The sequence below is a fragment of the Nerophis lumbriciformis genome, linkage group LG26, assembly GCF_033978685.3.
Source record: "Nerophis lumbriciformis linkage group LG26, RoL_Nlum_v2.1, whole genome shotgun sequence".
Classification (NCBI taxonomy): Eukaryota; Metazoa; Chordata; class Actinopteri; order Syngnathiformes; family Syngnathidae; genus Nerophis; species Nerophis lumbriciformis.
In genome coordinates this window covers 27411302-27432324 of record NC_084573.2, presented here as the reverse complement: position 1 = coordinate 27432324, position 21023 = coordinate 27411302, and the positions used below count along the sequence as shown (strand labels likewise).

General features: G+C 39.1%; 1 protein-coding gene across 9 annotated transcripts in view; it reads left to right on the top strand.

The window, feature by feature from the left end:
* The window catches only part of gphnb (gephyrin b), a 367471-nt gene that overhangs the window by 188245 nt on the left and 158203 nt on the right, over positions 1-21023 (top strand). For all 9 annotated transcript variants that reach the window (XM_061987072.2, XM_061987071.2, XM_061987066.2 and 6 more), the window contains exons 5-7: positions 4655-4749; positions 9840-9906; positions 16962-17234. In XM_061987072.2, the coding sequence (XP_061843056.1) occupies positions 4655-4749; positions 9840-9906; positions 16962-17234 (435 nt within the window). The remainder of the gene's footprint in view (positions 1-4654; positions 4750-9839; positions 9907-16961; positions 17235-21023) is intronic.

Genomic DNA, 21023 nt, shown 5'->3' with positions numbered 1-21023 from the left:
CCTCCTCCAAAGTTCCCCGAAGTCACGCACGCTGTGTCGGTTTGAAGTGCTCGCACTTTACTCACTATGAGTCACGACCCTTGCTCTTGCTATTACCCTTGCTCACTAAATGTATTTATTTATATAATACACACCACACACACGCATACATAGGTAGCTGCCAACACTCAATATGACTTACGGTCTGTCACTCAAATACGTCTGTGTGCAACATAAACACAAATAATTCCTATTGTTACAAAATGCACACCCACATGACATGCTAATTGATTGTATTAATTTATTTGATGTATTTGATATATCATGTAAAGCAGCAGCAGAGCACACTTCCTCCCTTCACAATAATAGCGCGGTGCACCACATCTGGTCTGACGACCCTAACAAAATAAAGGTTTCAAAGACGTACCTTACACAAGCATGATGTACTTAAAGCTAGAGATGTCCGATATTATCGGCCGATAAATGCGTTAAAATGTAATATCGGAAATTATCGGTAACGTTTTTTTTATTATCGGTATCGGGTTGTTGTTTTTTTGTTTTTGTTTTTTTTAATTAAATCAACATAAAAAACACAAGATACACTTACAATTAGTGCACCAACCCAAAAAACCTCCCTCCCCCACTCATTCACACAAAAGAGTTGTTTCTTTCTGTTATTAATATTCTGGTTCCTACATTATATATCAATATATATCAATACAGTCTGCAAGGGATACAGTCCGTAAGCACACATGATTGTGCGTGCTGCTGGTCCACTAATAGTACTAAACTTTAACAGTTAATTTTACTCATTTTCATTAATTACTAGTTTCTATGTAACTGTTTTTATATTGTTTTATTTCTGTTTTATTCAAGAAAATGTTTTTAATGTATTTATCTTATTTTATTAAAAAAAAAATTTAAAAGTACCTTATCTTCACCATACCTGGTTGTCCAAATTAGGCATAATAATGTGTTAATTCCACGACTGCATATATCGGTTGATATCGGTATCGGTTGATATCGGTATCGGTAATTAAATAGTTGGACAATATCGGAATAACGGATATCGGCAAAAAGCCATTATTGGACATCCCTACTTAAAGCACTTACTGATACATTTACAGATGTATCATGCTTTGGCTTAAAATACTAGTCGAAAATTTTCCAAAGATGTATTGAAACTAGGGTTGCAACTAACGATTAATTTGATAATCGATTCATCTGTTGATTATTACTTCAATTAATCGATTAATAATCGGATAAAAGAGACAAACTACATTTCTATCCTTTCCAGTATTTTATTGGAAAAAAAAAACAGGATACTTGCACCATACTTATTTTGATTATTGTTTCTCAGCTGTTTGTACATGTTGCAGTTTATAAATAAAGGTTTATAAAAAAACCAAAATCCAACGACTCGATGACCAACTATTTTTATAATCGATTAGTTGTTGCAGCCCTAATTGAAACCAATAAATGTGATGATTTTTGCATTTAATTAACAAAACATTTATTAAATTTTATTTGACACAAAAAGCACACATTCTATGGTTGTAAAATAAGTGTAAAAGGTAAAAAATAAAAATAAAAAAAAAAGAATAAAAACAAAACGGAAAAACGGCATTATGTTTTTTTATATTGCTATTATTTAAATTTATGGATATTACTAATATTTTATTTATTTTTTCGTTTATTTGTTACTAATTTAATATGTTGTTGTTTCTTTTACTATATTTAAAGTTGAGTTTTGGTGGTACAATAATTACTTTGGTTTTCAAATTAATGAATAATCGTGTAATTAACCGCCATTACAATATCAATCCAAATAATCGTGTAATATTTTCACCATAATCGTCCAGCCCTCCCAGGGAGTGTGCAGAGAAGCTCCAGAAGCGTGCAAGCCAACCTTTCTCACTTCTATAAGTGCTCAGAAAACACAGCTGAGAGAACACCACTGCTTTACTTCTTTCACCAGGAGGGCAAAGTGTGGCCTTGGGGCCTTTTGCTGAACGCAGCTCTTTTTTATGGCACATTGGAGAAATATCAAAAACAAAAAAAGCCGCAAAAAATGGAAAATACAACAAAAAGGTTTGAGAACAGGCTGAAATGTTTATAACAATAACAAATAGTCACCTTTAGCCTTTTTATTAGCCTATTACAAATCACATGATGATGTCACACTACCACCATGTTGAAAGAATAATAACATTATTTGTTTTATATACTTGTAAGCTCCACTTCACTGCTGTTCTTTTTAGAATGTAAAATAGTTGACTATAGGTTTGGTTTTAGTTTATTTCGAACATGTATCCAATTACAAATGATACATCATATAGTTGACATATTTACATTTCTCTTTACAACATGTTCGAAAAGGAGTAGGGCGAGGCCAAGCTTATCTAATCCTACCCCTTTTCCACTTCATAGCTATGAAATTTTTGGTTTTCACTTCCCTATTATTTATGATCATATTTATAAGCACGCTATTGTTTTTTATATATACTGGTAGCTTATGTAACACTGCTGGGTTTTTTTTATGTATAGTTACTTCTTGGCATCTGATGCTGATACTTTAACTGCAGTTGTGGTTAAAAGTTTGCATACACTTGTAAAGAACATAATGTCATGGCTGTCTTGAGTTTCCAATCATTTCTACAACTCTTATTGTTTTTGTGATAGAGTGATTGGAGCACATACTTGTTGGTCACAAAAAACATTCATGAAGTTTGGTTCTTTTATGAATTTATTATGGGTCTACTGAAAATGTGAGCAAATCTACTGGGTCAAAAGTATACATACAGCAATGTTAATATTTGGTTACATGTCCCTTGGCAAGTTTCACTGCAATAAGGCACTCTTGGTAGCCATCCACAAGCTTCTGGTGGAATTTTTGACCACTCCTCTTGACAAAATTGGTGCAGTTCAGCTAAATTTGTTAGTTTTCTGACATTGACTTGTTTCTTCAGCATTGTCCACACGACTTTGGGAAAGCCATTCTAAAACCTTAATTCTAGCCTGATTTAGCCATTCTTTTACCACTTTTGACGTGTGTTTGGGGTCATTGTCCTGTTGGAACACCCAACTGCGCCCAAGACCCAACCTCCGGGCTGATGATTTTAGATTGTCCTGAAGAATTTGGAAGTAATCCTCCTTTTCATTGTCCCATTTACTCTCTGTAAAGCACCAGTTCCATTGGCAGCAAAACGGGCCCAGAGCATAATACTACCACCACCATGCTTGACAGTAGGAATGGTGTTCCTAGGATTAAAGGCCTCGCCTTTTCTCCTCCAAACATATTGCTGGGTATTGTGGCCAAACAGCTCAATTTTTGTTTCATCTGACAACAGAACTTTCCTCCAGAAGGTCTTATCTTTGTCCATGTAATGTCAGATGAAACAAAAATTTAGTTGTTTGGCCACAAGAACATGTAGAAGCATGTGGAAGAACCATACATAGTTACAACAACTGGCATTATTGCTGGCCACACACTGCTGTGGGACGGCATTTTAAACAAGAGTCGTCACTAGTCAGCCAACATAATTGTGTTGGAACAAAACTTCCAAAATTATACGCCAAACGCGTAGTTGCGTTGAGGTCAGAAATTATTCTACCCCCAAATTCTGGAGGTCTAATCTCCGATAAACACCACTCTGTGGGATGAGCGTTATCTTGCAGGGTGAGTTTGGAGCAGGCTTTCCAATGGAATGAAGGATTGTTACAACACACAACCATCTGATTGGTTACACAAAAAGCGGTAACAGCCAATCAGCAGTGCGTATTCAGAGCGCATGTAGTCAGTGCTTCAGCGTCAGGCAGATAGGTGTTTAGCAGGTGAGCATAAGACAGCATACTCTCCCCAAGTTATAATAAACACCTCCCAGTCAACTACTAGTAACATCACTATGAGCCCGTTGACGTTCTAGAAACTTAATCTGCAGCTCAGTTCGCTCACAGTCCTGGCTTGAGGTGAAGGCTAATTAGCTTTTAGCGTAGCGTTAGCTCATTTTGCTGTGTGTGTGTGTGTGTGTGTGTGTGTGTGTGTGTGTGTGTGTGTGTGTGTGTGTGTGTGTGTGTGTGTGTGTGTGTGTGTGTGTGTGCGGTCTCTACTATTGTACTATTTTTTCAGCTATAGTTACATTAATCATTAGTAATGTAGCAGCCTAGTTTTGAATGGCAGGGTCCCTGCTATCACATGTTGATAAAAATATAACATTTACATAATAAATCAACTACAGGCTTCCCAAATGCTGTAATAAATTAAGCATGATGAGTTCACTTGAAACTGTTTATTGTTGCACTTTTTATATGTAGAAGAAAAGTTTTGTCATTCTATTTAATCTGAGCATCAACTTGAGGCAGTTTAATGTTTATTAACGTGGGCAGAATTATTATAGTGTTCCCAATGTTAAAAGGATAAAGCCATTGTTTACAAATTTGGTAAATAAATAACCAAAAAATGTGTATTTTGTTGTTTTCTTACTGTACCGAAAATTAACCGAACCGTGATCTCTGAACCGAGGTACGTACCGAACCGAAATTTTTGTGTACCGTTACACCCCTTGTGTATATTAATAAATGGTCATTTATTGCAAGAAGGAAACCTAAGATGCAGACAGTTTTTCAGCTGGGATCCCACTAATGACTCCCTCCCTCTGTTCTGCCATTTCTCCAGGCCACTAAGGAGGTGATAGAGCGTGAGGCTCCGGGGATGTCGCTGGCAATGTTGATGGGGTCCCTCAACGTCACACCACTCGGCATGCTTTCCAGGTCAGAAACACCCTCTCCCCATGTTTATTCCCGTTACAAAAATAAGTTGTTTATTCCACGCTTTCGGACTTAAGTATTCTATTTGACGTGAATACTATAAATGTCTCTGGTGGTATTCACACCACATTTGCCAAGTGTAGAGAGAAAATTCATCAGAAGCAGACCTGTCAAGCAGTCTTGATTATGTTTAACATGTATGTTTGCCTTGTATAACAAAAGTGTGTCCGTTGGTTTGGAACGTGCACATGCAATACTTGGGTTCAACAGCGAGGGGCAGTGGTGCGCGGTTGTCGGGTCAGAATAATTCCGACCAATCCTGGCACTACATTCCTCTATTTTCTAACTCCTTTTAATTTCACTTGGAAATGTTAGGGATTGCAGGTAGGTCACACATTCTGTAAAAATTCTAATTGTGAAATTGATTTCCAATTGTAATTAGCAAGACAAATGGTCTGTTTATTGCATGGGTGTCCAAACTCCGGCCCACTGGCCTCATCAATTTGGCCCGCAAAACGTCATGAGTTCTACAAAACTTCGCATGGCTGAGTGCTTTCAAATGAATCTTAAATACTCTGCGGTCTTTGAATGCTACATGTTTGCTGCCATCATGTAACCTGACTCTCGCCAGATCCTTGTAGTTCGCTGAGCTCCACACAAGGATCTGGGCTCGAGGGCATTGCAAACTCCTTCAAGATAGCAAAAAATAAATGAACCAATCAGAATCGCCTGGGATTTCATAGATGTGACGTAGCGCCGAAGCGAGCGAGGAGTCGTGTGCTGACATTGATTCTGCTATTGCAACATCGATCGTCTACTGACATTGCTGCGTTGTTTTAGTAAAAGTTATCTAACTTTTCGCTCTGTCGTTATCCAATATGTCGGCTGTTCTGTTTTGGATTTCCCAGCGTCGCTCTCATCAGCGTCACGGGTTGATTTGGATGTGAGTGGTTGAAGTAGCACGTCATTCAAGATAACGGACAAGTGGTTTATCCAATCACATACAATTATTTTTTTACAAGGCCCCGCGTTCTGAAGTACATCTCCTATTGAGAAGTCCCAGATCCTTGTGTGGAGCTCAGCGAACTACAAGGATCTGGCGAGAGTCAGGTTAGCCATCATGTGGACAATGTGAGCAAATCAGATCAATAACCCTTGAAAGTACCTTTAAATAAAGCACAGCATTCACTCATATGACACAATCCAAACAACCTTCCCTAGTCATGTTGCAGTAAAACAGTGAAGTGAAGTGAATTATATTTATATAGCGCTTTTCTCTCGTGACTCAAAGTGCTTTACATAGTGAAAACCCAATATCTAAGTTACATTTAAACCATTGTGGGTGGCACTGGGAGCAGGTGGGTAAAGTGTCTTGCCCAAGGACACAACGGCAGTGACTAGAATGGCGGAAGCGGGGATCGAACCTGCAACCCTCAGGTTGACGGCACGGCCACTCTACCAACCGAGCTATACCGCCCCAAAACAATGCAACTAACATAAAGATTCAACACACATAACACAACCTGCTCACTGAACATTGTGGATATTATTAAAAAAAACATTCAGAAAAAAAAAAAAATCAAAATTACACCCATTTAAATCCATTAGAGTGCATGATGGGAACAAAGTTAAACACTCTCTCCACACTTATCCGTCCTGGCACATTTTAGCTGCTTGATTGATTACAAAACTTAAAGAAGGTGAGTTGAACTTTCACATACTCTCAATATCCAATAAAATCCATTATAATAATTATATGTCCATATATCCATTATATGTCCATCATATTAATATGATATGCACACACACACACACACACACACACACACACACACACACACACACACACACACACACACACATATATATATATATATACATTTTGTATGTAAATATATATGTGTGTATGTATATATATATATATATATATATATATATATATATATATATATATATATATATATATACATTAGAGATGCGCGGTTTGCGGACACAACCGCGGAGTCCGCGGATTATCCGCGGGTCGGGCGGTTGAAATAAAAAAAATTAGATTTTATCCGCGGGTCGGGTCGGGCGGTTGAAATTTTAAAAAATTAGATTTTAAATAGATTCAGGCGGGTGGCAGTTAAACCAATTCGGAAATATATATACATAGTTAAATGTTGTTACCCACATACGAAAAACGAGCAGGCACCTGCAGCATATGCCACAACAGAAGAAGAAAAAAAAAAGAGATGGACACGTTTACTGAGCGGAGAAGGGACGCCTCGCCGGGGTCCGGGACCGAGGCCCCTTCCCCCGAGAGGGCCCCACCGGGAGCCGTAGCTGAGGTGATCCGCGAGAAGGGCCCGACGCACGTCCAGGGTCACCACCGCGCCCACCGCACCGACACCCCGCCTCGTCCGCCTTCGCCGCGGCCGGCGTCACGCGCAGCAGGTAAGCAGCTTACCTGCCCGCCACCCCCGTGGCCGGGGGCTCGTAACAGGGGTCACTCCGCAGCTTACCTGCCCGCCACCCCCGTTGCCGGAGGCGCGTAACAGGGGTCACTCCGCGCGCAGTGCGCTCACGAAAGGGGTGGGGCTCACCCTGGTGAGCCGAGTGGGCCACTTTTGGTAAGCAGAACTGGCGCTGCGGGATGAACCGAACGCCGGGTTAAGGCGCCCGGCCGATGCCGACGCTCATCAGACCCCAGAAAAGGTGTTGGTTGATATAGACAGCAGGACGGTGGCCATGGAAGTCGGAACCCGCTAAGGAGTGTGTAACAACCCACCTGCCGAATCAACTAGCCCTGAAAATGGATGGCGCTGGAGCGTCGGGCCCATACCCGGCCGTCGCCGGCAGCGAGAGCCGCGAGGGCTAGGCTAGGGCTAGGCGGTGCGCGCTGAAGCCTCGGGCGCGAGCCCGGGTGGAGCCGCCGCTGGTGCGAGGGACATCGCACCTCCACGCGCTTGGAGGTGCGCTCAGCGCGGCTCCCAGATGATTGCACACTGGTGTGCGTCTGGGCCGTGACAGCGTAGCACGCATTGAATGTCGCTTCTGCATTGGATCAGTCTCCTTTCTTTAACAGGCAAAAGCTTTATAACCTCACTAATGCCTTGCATCGTCTATATTAGATATATAACAACGGGCGGGTGCGGGCGGGTGCGGTTTTGATTAAATGTTAGTTCGGGTGGTTGCGGATGGTTGACGACTTTTGTGATGCGGTTGCGAATGAAATAATTGCCTATCCGCGCATCTCTAATATACATATATATATATATATATATATATATATATATATATATATATATAGTACTTTATATGGAGTCAGATTTCGGCCCAAGGTCCAATTTTTTTGGCCCAAAGTCCAGAAGTTTCAACACCCCTGATTTATAGTGTCATATCATACTAGGAATTAACATGATTTTTTAACAATGTAATTGCTGTCATATGTGTACATTTGACTGCAAATAAAAAAGCTTAGAGACTAAATGTATAAACCAATCAATTAATCAATAAAACTTTACTTATATTACACTTTTCAAATGCAACCAATCTTTAATACAACCTGAAGCTGACATGAAGCCAATACAGCGACTTAAAAACCAATGTAATGTGGCCCCGCCTTCTAGTCCTCGTCAGCACACAGGTGGCTGAGTTTTCTAATAACAGTAGATTTACCTGTATCTCACCTTTTTTGTAAGGGGCGCCGGAAGTTGGCAGACCCATCAGTAATCATGTTCTGTCTCCCTGTAATGTTTGTCTGATCTTGAATGGGATTGTGCTGAAAATTTAATTTCCCCTCAGGGATTAATAAAGTATTTCTGATTCTGATTTTGATTTTTAATATCAAGACTAGAGAGCAGGGGCCTCATGTACTAAGAGTAGCATGGATTTCCTACTAAAAATAGACAGACGTTCGAATACAGAATACTACGTACGCAAGAAAAAATACAGACATATTAAAGTGTCCAAGCACATTTATTTTTTACATCGCAATCAATTTGAAATTGATTGCAGGAGTTTACTTGGCTTGGCACGCCCAGACCAGCCCCACCCTGTGACTCTCATTACCCCCAATATAGATATCATTTGTGTAACTTACAACAAAATATGTTCATACAGTAGCCTGCTCACAGCCAGATTGGAATTTCATGCGAAAATTATGTATTTTCAAATTCAAACAAGCCAGTGCTATCAAAAAGGGTACGGAAGACTTTGACTCTAGTTTGATTACTCAATTTATTATTACAACCCAGGAGAGCTTCTTGCGGTAGCAGTCGTACGTGATACAAAGGTGGGTCCTTCTTCAGATGCCATTTGATGTATTACTATTATTATTATTATTATTATTATTTGTGCCTCCACACCCGCCAGCTGCCTAACTGGCCCAACTCTGTTGAAGTCACAGGAACATATTTTGACAGCAATGGGTGGCAAAATGATCACATAGATGAATGAATAGACATATTCACAAATATTAATATGAAGCATTAAATGCTTTGGCAAAAAAGTGAATTGTGCGTACTTGCCTCGATCTTTTTGACATTGTTGAAATCAAATGTTGCCATAATTAAGACACCATCTATTAAACAATGTAAATTATAATCGCGTATGTGAGCCTTAAAGCCATGCATGATCTTATATACTCTAAGTACTTCTCCATTATTTGTTTTATACAGTTTCATGTGCAATAACCCAGCTTGATTTTGAATTTGGATTTTCTTGAGTCAAAGTGCATCTTTTTTTTAAAGTATTTATCGCATTGCTAAAGTTTGTAGGATTATTTATTGGGCCACGAAGATCAGCGTGTTGGGTTCCGCATGCAAACAAGCATCTACTCTTCTTCTTGGGTGCATTTTCAATAACGTCAGAGCTTGTTAATGTTTTTCACTTTCCCCACTTCCACCAATTCCCCTTGACGTACAAGTCGGCATAGCAAATCTGGAAATAAATGTTTTCCCAAGGTTGGCAGATCTGCAGAAGTTTTATGCAGACATATTTAAAAAAAAGCCTGGCTCGTAAAAAAAAAAAATTTAGATTGGTATCCGAGATGTTTTTGAGTGTTTTGGTTTACTTCCCGCTTCCAAGTGTCCTGTGTTTGTATGTTTCAGACCTGTGTGTGGCATCCGAGGGAAGACGCTCATCATTAACTTACCAGGAAGTAAGAAAGGCTCCCAGGTAGGTTTTATTTGATCATCCATCAATCTCCTTCCGCTTATCCGAGGTCGGGTTGCGGGGGCAGCAGCCTAAGTAGGGAAGCCCAGACTTCCCTATCCCCAGCCACTTTGTCCAGCTCCTCCCGGGTGATTCCAAGGCACTCCAATTTAAGTTTGTTTTAGGATTCCAGTATTTTTGTTAAGTTTTGCAAATTAAACAAAAAGTCCCTTCGTCTTTAATGCCTTGACTAATTGCCTATTCGCGGTTTGGTATTTGCTCACTCAGATATTCAAGGCTTTACAGCGTTTTCTTTAAGGGTGTCCTGATCTGATATTGATATCTAATACATACTTGCCAACCCTCCCTGATTTTCCGGGATACTACCCAAATTCAGCGCCTCTCCCGAAAACCTCCCGGGACAAATATTCTCCCGAAAATCTCCCGAAATTCAGGCGGAGCTGGAGGCCACGCCCCCTCCAGCTCCATGCGGACCTGAGTGAGGACAGCCTGTTTTCACGTCTTCTTTCCCACGATATAAACAGCGTGCCTGCCCAATCACGTTATAACTGTAGAATGATCGAGGGCGAGTTCTTGGTTTCTTATGTGGGTTTATTGTTAGGCAGTTTCATTAACGTCCTCCCAGCGCGGTAACAACACACAACAACAGCAGTCACGTTTTCGTCTACCGTAAAGCAGTTCGTCTGCTGTAAACAGCAATGTTGTGACACTCTTAAACAGGGCAATACTGCCATCTACTGTACATGCATATGTGACAATAACATCTACGGCTTTTAGAGAGTGCAGTGCACAACTGCGCACACAACAAGGAAACGAAGCAGAAGAACGAGGAAGATACAGCCGTGGCAACGCCGACGACGAGTAAGATGAAGAAATACGCTTGTAAGTTCCAAGCCGCAGCTGCGATTGGACCTGGATAGCCTCCGGGAAGAAGTAGTGGAGTACCAAGTGCTTGGCAGTGAAGATCTTCCTCAGGAAGCAAGGATTGACCGGTTTTGGGCCAAGCTAGGGAGAGATGGAAGATTCCAGACTCTAGTGCATTTGATGAAAGCACTTTTGTGCGTGCCACACAGCAATGCATCATCAGAGAGGGTGTTCAGCATTTTTAGAAAAATAGTGACAGAGAATAGAACAAGGATGGACAATTCAACCCTTAACTCAACAATGAGTAGATGAGTGTTATGTGTGTGTATATGTGTAAATAAATGAACACTGAAATTATAGTATTTATTTTATATATATATATATATATATATATATATATATATATATATATATATATATATATATATATATATATATATATATATAATAAAATAAAATAAATATGTATATATATATATATATATACATAGCTAGAATTCACTGAAAGTCAAGTATGTCATATATATATATATATATATATATATGAAATACTTGACTTGGTGAATTCTAGCTGTAAATATACTCCTCCCCTCTTAACCACGCTCCCGCCCACCTCCCGAAATCAGAGGTCTCAAGGTTGGCAAGTATGATCTAATATCAGTCCAATATCCAGAAAAAAAAACAAGTATCGAATGATATCGATACAATATCAAGTACAAGAGCCATATCTAGACTATATTACAATGATTACATCGAGATTTTTGATCACCTCAAAGTCTTTCTTCCTTTTTGTAATTTTTATTATGTTTATAATCTCAGGAAATACGTCACTGGACACATGAGGACTGTATGTATGACCGTGTAACTACTTGGTATTGGATCGATATCCAAAATTGTAGTATAACCCAAAACTTATGTAAAGTATCAAACAACAGACAGATGAAACATGTTAAAACAGAAAGTGAGCAGATATTACCAGTAAATGAACAAGTAGATTAATACTCCATTTTCATTTTCTACATTTTGTTCTGTCTGGCTAGCTGTGTACAAACAAAACATGAAATAATACTTTACAGATATTGTAATATAATTGTTTTTCAGTTAGCACAGATTGGTGTCTTATGGCATTATGTATTACAAACTCAAACATGTTTCGTGTTGACGTAGAAGCTATCTTATCTCTTTCCGGAGCTAGCTTTTACGGCTAATACCGTAGCACAGGGGTCCCCAACCTTTTTCCCACCAGGGACCATTTTAATGTATGCATTATTTTCATGGTCCGGCGTTCCATGTGTGGCAGGAAAAAACATGAAAAATCAACTCACCATAACGCTGAAGTCGTAGGAGCCCTGCAGGGTGTTTCTTTGCGAAGAGATGTTGATGGCATATACTGTATATCGGTGTTTCATAACCAACTGTTGCCCCTTAGAATGTAATATATCTGTTTTATCAGCTGTGGTCCGCTTAGGCCGCAGCGGTACTTAGTTGTAATACACTTTTCCACCACTTGTGGCAGTTTTCTGATTGATTGATTGAAACTTTTATTAGTAGATTGCACAGTACAGTACATATTCCGTACAATTGACCACTAAATGGTAGCACCCGAATAAGTTTTCCAACTTATTCGGGGTCCACGTTAATCAATTCATGGTTGATATTGTCAGGAATGACAATATCAAACAAACAGAAGAAGTCTGGCGCTAATGTCATAGAGAAATTTCTTCAGCGCAAAAATGATGACTAATGTGGTGAAGCTGTATTTTCGTTTGCACTTTAATTTTATTGACAGTTTGGTTAAGAAACATATCGATTATTAATTTAGTTTATTTATTTTAGCACAACATAATACACTATGTATGTAAATTAATTTGTTTCTAATCAGCCTGACCTAAGTCTGAGGTTTATTTGTTAAATTAATAATATTATCTTTGTGATTGACTTATGCTTTCATATCATTTTACAAGGTAGTACACTGTAAGTAGATTAAATATTTTATTGTACTGAATATGATCAAAATCAAGAGTAAGATTACTAATTCCGTGTTAATATTGGAGTGGTTCCTGGGTTCCTCTGTATTGGAAAAGTTCAGTCCTGAGGTCAAACAGGTTAAAGAACCCCTGCAGATGGAAATTAGCCTTTGGCTACAATCTGGCACATTAACATGTTATATGTCCATTATTTTTTTGTAAGAGGAAAAGGGAGGAAACGATCAAACTGTCAATAGATGGAATTGATATTGAAAGGGTCTCTGAACTTAGATTTTTAGGAGTGATACTGGATGACGGTCTGACATGGAAATCTCATATTGCACATGTACGGAAAAAGATGTCTAAGAGTATTTTTATATTAAATAAGGTAAAATATGTGTTAGATTATAAGGCAATGCGTATATTGTATTGTGCACTTATATTGCCATATATCAGCTACTGTGTGGAAGTGTGGGGGAACACATATAAGAGTAACATAAAGGCATTGTATTAACTACAGAAAAGAGCTATAAGGATTATTCATAAAGTAGATTACTTAGAACACACTAACATATTATTTATTAATTCGGGTTTATTGAAATTACAGGAGCTAGTAAAGTTACAGACATTATGTGTCATGTTTAAAAGTAAAACATTACCAGCAAATTTACAAAAAATGTTTGTCATCACTTCTGAGAATGAAGAGCATAGAAGAAAAGGTCATTTCCAACATCAGTATTCAAGGACAACTTTAAAACAAATGTGCATATCAGTGGTGGTGGTGGTAAGTAAGACTACGTATTATGTTGAAGGGGGCAGGAAAATATAAGATTTTTCTTCATCCTGCTCCTTCTCAGGCATTGGTGTGTAAATGTATAATTTAATAATTGTGGTATAATTGTCTATCGATCAAAGATGCACATCAATGAAGGAGATAAATACAAATGAAAAATGTGCATTGATGTAATATAACACAGGTTGTAATATACATCTATATACAAGTGTATTGGTGTGTTTAGTGGGACAGGCCAAAGTTAAGTTGGAGAAAATGCGGTAAAATATAAATTAATTAATATTTCTGCGTGGCCCGGTAGCAAATGCGTCACTGACCGGTACCGGTCCCCGGACCGGTGGTTGGGGACCACTGCCGTAGCTACAAAAAGAGTTCCTGTTGCTACAGCTTGGTTATTATACAGGTTACAGAACTTCAGTATTCTTGACGGTTTTCAAATGCATTTTTAAAGTGATTTAGAGGTGGAATTGATTGCTCCTATTAGTTGCATTGCCAGCCACCAAGAACGAGCAGATTTTTACATGTTAGAATGCAAAAAAACTACTTTTATCTTTTTGTCTCTCATAATGATTGTGAACCATAGGCAATATTCCCCCCAAAAAGTGCAGTTCCCCTTGAAGGTGTCAAGTAATTGCATGGTGAGAGTGAATTGCACAAATTTACTCCTCACTTTGTTTCCCTCTTTCTTTGTCACCCCGTGTGTCTCTTCCTCTTCATCAGCACCAGCCACCTCACCACATCGCAGCTTTTTCCTCTTTTATTGCTCCTGTGCTTCACTTGACTCGCAGTATATCCAGGGATTCTGCTCTTTAGTGTTCTTGACAGTTACTCCCCTCCAGGACAAAGCGGAGGTACCCAAAGATACCCCGGCATGCAATGAAAGCACAAAGTGGAAGAAGAAGAAAGTTTCCTGGCTTTGACGCGGTCTGTACTCGCAACCCAAACAGGACTCCTCAGTCTTCTGTCCATAAATACTCCCCAGACATGAATGCAGTCGCATTTTAAGTCCAGGCTGCATTGAAGAAGTTGATACTGTAAAGCTTTGGCTTGATTAATAATGTATCGCGTCAGTGCTTAAAATACACAGGAAGATAAATAATTTCACAGATTAGCTTTTGTCTCAGGAGAGAGGAGAAGTGTTTAGAAATAGCAGAGGAGCCAACGGCACACTGACACATAAACTGAGCGACCAGGAAGCAAAGCGCCGATTGCAGAACAGAAACAATCAGAATCAGAATCAGAAATACTTTATTAATCCCCGAGGGGAAATTAAGATTTTCAGCAACAATCCCATTCAAGATCAGACAGAACAGGATCGCTGACGGGTCTGCCAACTTCCGGCGCCCCTTACAAAAAAGGTGAGAAACAGGTAAACGCTATGAGGGGGGGTGAGAAAAAAAAAATTCAGTCTAAGCCTGGGCCCTGGAGAGAGAGTCCAGACTGTGGCCAAGGGAAAAAAATCTCATAGCCATAGCACACATAAGCATGTGTGTAAGAGGGAAACATCAAAGAACACCAAGGACATTAAAGACATTAAAAGAGCAGAGCTAATGCAACCAGCCATTTCTACATACAGCTACAAAGTAAAACAAAGACAACAAAAAAACATGGTGGCCTCTGCGGTGTTCCACACCATCGTCTGCTGGGGTGGTCGCTGTTTCGAGCGGCCGTTTCCACACTGAATGATCGGTATTGGACACATTCTTTCCCCAAACAAACGTGACAACATTTCACTCACATTTATGTCAATTTCTGTAATATTCCGCGTTTAACAGCGGATTCCGTTTTATTGGCCAATTCTGTGATCCTGTCTGCAGTAACGTTTCCGCGGCAATCAAAAGGCCTTATTTTTGTGTGGTTATTGATTAGGCGCATTAGCGCTGTTTCAAATAAAAAGTAGCAACGTTGGCAACATCCCAAACTTCTACTAGATGTGCTCTTTTTTTTCCCCACACAAACGCTCACCCATCCGTTTTACCGTTACAAGCTCATGAAACTGCATGCACTCTGTGTGACCTACCAGTCGTTTATTTCCGATTGAAATAATGTTATAATCATGACGAAGCCAAAATGGAAATCCGGATTCAAATTCAATGCATTTTCCAGCCCTACTACCATACACCTAGTTTGACAGTACATTTTTGGTTTGTCCACATAGTTTTGAATGCAAGGTTTTATTTAGACATGTTAGCACAGTGGTTCTTAACCTGGGTTCGATCGAACCCTAGGGGTTCGGTGAGTCGGGCTCAGGGGTTCGGCGGAGGTCAAAACACCCGACTCATCGTGTAAATACAAACTTCTCCCTATCGGCGTATAACGGATACGGCAACAGCAGAAGTCAGACTGATTTGCGGGTGTGTAATTTGTTGTGAGTTTATGCACTGTGTTGGTTTTGTTCTTTGAACAAGGTGATGTTCATGCACGGTTCATTTTGTGCACCAGTAAAAAAACATGGTAACACTTTAGTATGGGGAACATATTCAACATTAATTAGTTGCTTAGTAACATATTGGCTCTTAACTAGTCATCATTAAGTACTTATTAATGCCTTATTCGGCACGGCCTTATTATAACCCTAACCCTCTAACCCTGGCCCTAACCCTAACCAAATAACTCTAAATTAAGTCTTTGTTACTTAGAATATGTTCCCCTAGTGTCCAAAAAACTCTAAATTAAGTCTTTGTTACTTAGAATATGTTCCCCATACTAAAGTGTTACCAAAAACATATAACTTTGTCTTGAATTTGAAAAAAAAAAACATTTTATTTTTCACTAAAGAAGGGTTCGGTGAATGCGCATATGAAACTGGTGGGGTTCAGTACCTCCAACAAGGTTAAGAACCACTGTGTTAAAATAACTGTAATGTGAAAATATTATGTAAATAATACAAAAAAATGTTTACTGTAATTCAGTGGTCCCCAACCACCGGGCCGCGGCCCGGTACTGGTCCGCAGACCAATTGGTACCGTGCCGCACAAGGGGGGAAAAAAAGAAAAAAAAAAGTTTATTTGTTTTAATTAAATCAACATAAAAACACAATATATACACTATATATCAATGTATATCAATACAGTCTGCAGGGATACAGTCCGTAAGCACACATGATTGTATTTCTTTATTTAAAAAAAAAAAAAAAAATCACCCCCCCCCCCCCCCCCCCCCCATAATTGGTTACTGCCTTGATAAAAGTCCATATTTTAGTGAACACAATATCAAGTACTGTCTGTCAAACAAACATAACAAAGTGGTGATGGACAATTTTTCTCTTTAATAGCAAGTCAAAACAACAACGACCAACACACACACACAGAAGTCCATTTGGTGCCCTCACAAACGATCAGAAACCACACAAATCCTTAACTTTTAACAACCACAACAAAAGAGAGTCCTTTGTTGACCGCATGACTGAGCTTCCTCGTTGTGCCCCGTCACAGGAATGCTTCCAGTTCATCCTGCCGGCGCTGCCCCACGCCATCGACCTCCTGCGTGACGCCGTGGTGAAAGTAAAGGAGGCGGCGGACGAGCTGGAGGACCTGCCGTCGCCGCCACCGCCTCTCTCGCCGCCACCCAACAGTTCGCCACGGCGTCAGACGGAGGACAAGGGCGTGCAGTGCGAAGATGAGGATGAGGAGAAGAAGGACAGCGGCGTGGCGTCCACGGAGGACAGCAGCTCCTCCCACATCACCGCAGCCTCCATCGCCGCCAAGGTATAAATGAGTTGATTGGATTCTCTGGTTTTATGTGTTGTTTGTTTTGCAACACTTGCTACAAATAGGGACTTTATGAACTAGCATGTTGTTTAGTTTTTTAATTTCGACCTGATGCTGCACACACAACACAACATGTTTTGCTGAGGTTGCAGATTAGACGTTTTTTGCCATTTCTAAATACTAGCTGACATTTGCATGTTTTTTATTTCACATCATCATCATCATCATGTGTCCATCATTTTATGAAACCATCTTTACGTAAATCTGCTCACAGTCGTCCCTCGCCACATTTCGCTTCGAAGTTTGGGAATTCACTCCATCGCCAATTTTATTATATTTACTTTTTAAATTTGAGCATACATATTTTTGGACTAAATGAAGCATTTTCAAGCATAAACATTTTTTATGAACTAAAAATAGCAATACTACAGTCGTGTTGGCCACTAGATGAGACCAAACCAATCAGAAAGCGCTGTTCAGTATCGTGGCCACTGATTGGCTCAGCCTCAGGAAACATTACTATATTGAATTAAACAGATGAAAAGAGTCTAAAGGTTATTTCATGTCAATGTATGGTATTTAGAAGGTTGTGAGGTCTTTTATGCTCTAGCTCAGTGTGGTACCATCTAGTGGTACGCCAAAGAATCACTTATATTCAAACACAGTGTTACTCTCAAAATATTAAATACACTAGTTAAATAAAACCCCTGCCTTGTTTTTAATGAATATTTAGGCATACTGCGCTACTAGGGTTGTTCTGATACCAATATTTTAATTCCGGTACCAACATGTATTTCGATACTTTTCAAAATAAAAATATTCATTTTTGGCTTCATTTTAACAAAAAAATCTTACGATACGTTTAACATATGGTTCTTATTGCACTCAAAAAACAATTTATAATTACAATTTATTTTTAATTTTTATATAAGTAAAACGTTTAAAACCGTTCCTGGATAAATATTGGGGTCTTTTCTTTAGCAAAGTTGAATTAAGCAAGTCATCTATGGTTAATCCATCCATCCATTTCTTACCGCTTGTCCCTGACAGGAGGATGCTGGAGCCTATCCAATGATTAATCCAAATTCCAAAAATGTGATTATTCTGTTTAAGAAAATTATTGTTTGAAAGCCCTAGTTTATATATATATATATATATATATATATATATATATATATATATATATATATATATATATATATATATATATAAAACACAGAAGCTATTTCATCCCTACAAGCCTGTTTTGCAGGTTTCTCTGCTCTTCAGGGGATTTTATTGAAGTGTTTTTGGTTGTTACATATATATAGGGTACATTACATGGGGTCTGGCCATTGTTACACAGTAGTGCCTTGCTTCTGTGCCGGCATGATGAGACCAGTTCGTTACGTCTTTAGCGTGTCTGTCCTGATTAATATGCAGACTTTATGATGATAACTTGATAGCTCACAATATTTGGAGGAGAAGATGCAAATATAATCATTTAGAAGGTCATAAACAGGTATTTTATGCTTTGTCTCAGTGATTCTCACACTGTGGTACGCGGGCTTCATCTAGTGGTACGCCAAAGAATCACTTAAATATTCAAACACAGTGTTACTGTTAAAACTGTGTGTACGTTACAGTGGCCAAAATATCAAATAAACTTGTTAAATAAAACCTATTTAAGCCTACTACGCTACTGTATTTTAATGTTGGTTATTATGGTAGTACTTGGAGAGCCAGGTGTTTTCTGAGGTGGTAATGGGTGAAAAAAGTTTGAGAACTACTGATCCAGCTATAAAAAATATTATATTTTAAATACATACCTATTTGCCATGGTCAGGCACGGAACTAATTACAAGCAATAAACAAGGATTTCCTGAATACACCTTTTTTTTTTTTTTTTCAAAGTGCAAAAAACTTTTAGGAATATTTATTAAGTAATATATTTTCTATATATATATTTAAAATATTTCAAATGTTTGTTTTTTTAACGTACTGTATACCGCAGAGGTGTGGACTCGAGTCACATGACTTGGACTCGAGTCAGACTCGAGTCATGAATTTGATGACTTTAGACTCGACTTGACAAAATGTAAAAAGACTTGCAACTCGACTTAGACTTTAACATCAATGACTTGTGACTTCACTTGGACTTGAGCCTTTTGAATTGACATGACTTGACATGACTTGCTACTTTCCCCAAAACCCAAAGATGAAAAAGTTATTCGGGAGCGCTCCGTATTTTTCATTGTGTACTTGTCTATCAGCGTTGCGTGTGTCAGCTGGTGTGCTGTCAGTACAACAGCCAATCAAATTAGATCTACTTTGTTTTCATCACACAGCATTCATCCAATCAAATTGCAGGACAACCAACGAAGAAGACATGTCCAAACCACACGCCAGTGAACAAAAAATGATACCTAAAATAATTTCGTTTGGGTATAAAAATTACGAGGTGGTCAACACAAAACGGTTTGCAGTATGCAACACATGCGGTTCGAAAATTACTGATGGAGAGGCAACAACTTCCAACTTCGTCCGGCATTTGAAGTTGCACAAAGAACGGTAAGTTTTGAATGTAAGATAACGTTTATTGGCTAAGTAACGTGACTTTTATTTGCAGTGTAGTTAAATCAGTGAGGCTGTAAACTCACTGCTAACGTTATAACGTTATTGCAAACACGGGAATCTGTTGCAGTTCACTACCTTATTCATACTTTTTGGTCAGTGATTTTTTTAAGCAGGGTTACGTTAGTCAATATATCACACGTAACGTTAGACGGCGGTCAGCAGCACCGCGTATTTTAGCCACCTAAAAAAAGACAAAAATAGTAAAATAAAGGTCAGTTAAAATGTATACTATATTATGAATATGTGTACGGTTTTAGCTAGCTTTCTGACATACTGTTGGTTGTTTACCTCAGTGGTCCCCAACCACCGGGCCGCGGCCCGGTACTGGTCCGTGGATCGATTGGTATCGGGCCGCACAAGAATTTTTTTTTTTTTTTCTTTTTAATTAAATCAACATAAAAAACACAAGATACACTTACAAGTAGTGCACCAACCCAAACAAACTCTCTCCCCCCTTTTGTTCTGGGCATTGAACATGAAGACTCTTCCTTCACTGTTCCGAGTGGCCATGAGAGTCTTGGCAGTGCCTGCCTCCAGTGCTCCAGTGGAGCTAGTTTTCAGCCATGGTGGCATCATACTACGCCCCCATCGTGCACAAATGACTGACAGACTCTTGGTTAATTTGGTCTTTTGCAAATGCAATGCAGCATAGGGCCCTGACATATAAAAAGTACAACTTTTTTGTTATGTTCACGTATATGTCATGTTTTTTCAATGTTAACACTTTTGTACAAATAAGTACATTTGCACTTTATTTTTCAATGTGTTTGTTCTGTAAAGGAATGAGTTCATGTTTAAAATGACTGGTTAATAGTGCTATTATAAAGTGCAATGTCAGCACAATTTTCTTTCCTGCAATTTAAAATGCACTTGTTTTAATAAATAAATACAGCGTTTGAAAAGCATACACAAACTGTGTTAATATATTAGTCTGTGGTTAAAAGGACTTGAAAGGACTCGAAACTCAAAATGCAGGACTTAGGACTTGACTTGAGACTTTCCAGTCTTGACTTTGGACTTGACTCGGGGCTTGCCTGTCTTGACTCGGGACTTGACTCGGACTTGAGGGCAAAGACTTGAGACTTACTTGTGACTTGCAAAACAATGACTTGGTCCCACCTCTGGTATACCGTATATTAAAGGTATGATGAGGATGACGAAAACTGGGAC